The 1144-nt window shown below is 49.1% G+C and overlaps 1 protein-coding gene across 1 annotated transcript in view; it reads right to left on the bottom strand.

Moving 5' to 3' along the window:
* The window catches only part of T265_02904 (hypothetical protein), a gene marked incomplete at both ends in the record, with an annotated part of 5248 nt that extends 4555 nt beyond the window's left edge, over positions 1 to 693 (bottom strand). Inside the window, one exon of the mRNA XM_009167257.1 lies at positions 566 to 693. Within this exon, the coding sequence (XP_009165521.1) occupies positions 566 to 693 (128 nt within the window). The remainder of the gene's footprint in view (positions 1 to 565) is intronic.
* Positions 694 to 1144: the final 451 nt, after the last annotated feature.

Genomic DNA, 1144 nt, shown 5'->3' on the forward strand with positions numbered 1-1144 from the left:
TTTCGCATTTCATTCACTGCGACCAATCCATCAGCTGTTTGACACCTTGATAGCCTTGGCCAGTCCACAACTTTTGTCAAACTGTTTTCATCTCTCGTAGTTGGTCTGTTGACAGGTTTCGCCACGCTATTCAATGTGCTCACCACTGTGTCGTGCGTAGCCATGTTTTGGTGAACGCTGGCCCACCAACAATCGGTGGACAGACTAAAAGTTCAGCTTCGAAAGATCATTTCTTCAAAACGCCAGCTAACCCTATTGATGATTGCCTGTTGTTCCTTGCTCTAAAGATGGTAGAATAGAACGGTTATATCTCAGTGGTCCGCGTTTAAGCTGCGTCACACTATTCAGGCTATCGAAGTGAGTTTATACGCCCGACTTTCAGTTTGAGCAAACCCGTACATCACGCATGTAGGAACATTGGTTCTCATTGCCATACACTTAGATTTATGCCCCAATTTATCATCCCCCGCCTGCAATGCGCAGCTACCTACCCCCCCCCCTCAAATCATCGGTGAACGAAACTGCCGCAGCTACAACCACAGTACGACGAGTACGCGGTTCTTACAGCTGACAATGATGATGATGACCGATTCTCTGGGACAGACTCCTTTTCCCAAGTGCAAGCAAACAGATCGGACGAGCACTGACTAAGGACTCCATTCCCGTCTTTGAACAGTGCGAGTGAGAAGTCATCCGGACCAGGAATTCGATGGCGGTTGAGTGATCATATGCAGTTGTAAACCTCCGAGGCCTTAGTTGGTTCCACGTTTACCATCCAGGGTTCTACTTCGCCTGTGGGCTGCAGATAAGTGCCAGCTGGTGGCCACGGCAGTTGTTCGAAGTATTCAGCCCACCGGTCGAGGCGTTTTTCTTTACTCGAGATGGTCCTTCTATTCTGATGCTTGATGGCTTCACTCACAGGTGGTTTCCATGGGCTGGTCGTACGAATCAACTGAAGTAATCTCCGGGCATTACCGGCTTTCTGGGCCTCTCGCATTTTTTGGCTTTCTGTGTCCACCACACTTTACGGTCGGCTTGCACACTTTCGTTTGACGTCTGATAACTCTTCGCATCGGGTTGTGTTCGGCACCTGCTGGGATATTTCTCCGATATCTAAGCAGTGCCACCGTTCAGTCTGATAACC

This window comes from Opisthorchis viverrini, assembly GCF_000715545.1.
Source record: "Opisthorchis viverrini unplaced genomic scaffold opera_v5_40, whole genome shotgun sequence".
In the NCBI taxonomy this organism is placed as follows: Eukaryota; Metazoa; Platyhelminthes; class Trematoda; order Opisthorchiida; family Opisthorchiidae; genus Opisthorchis; species Opisthorchis viverrini.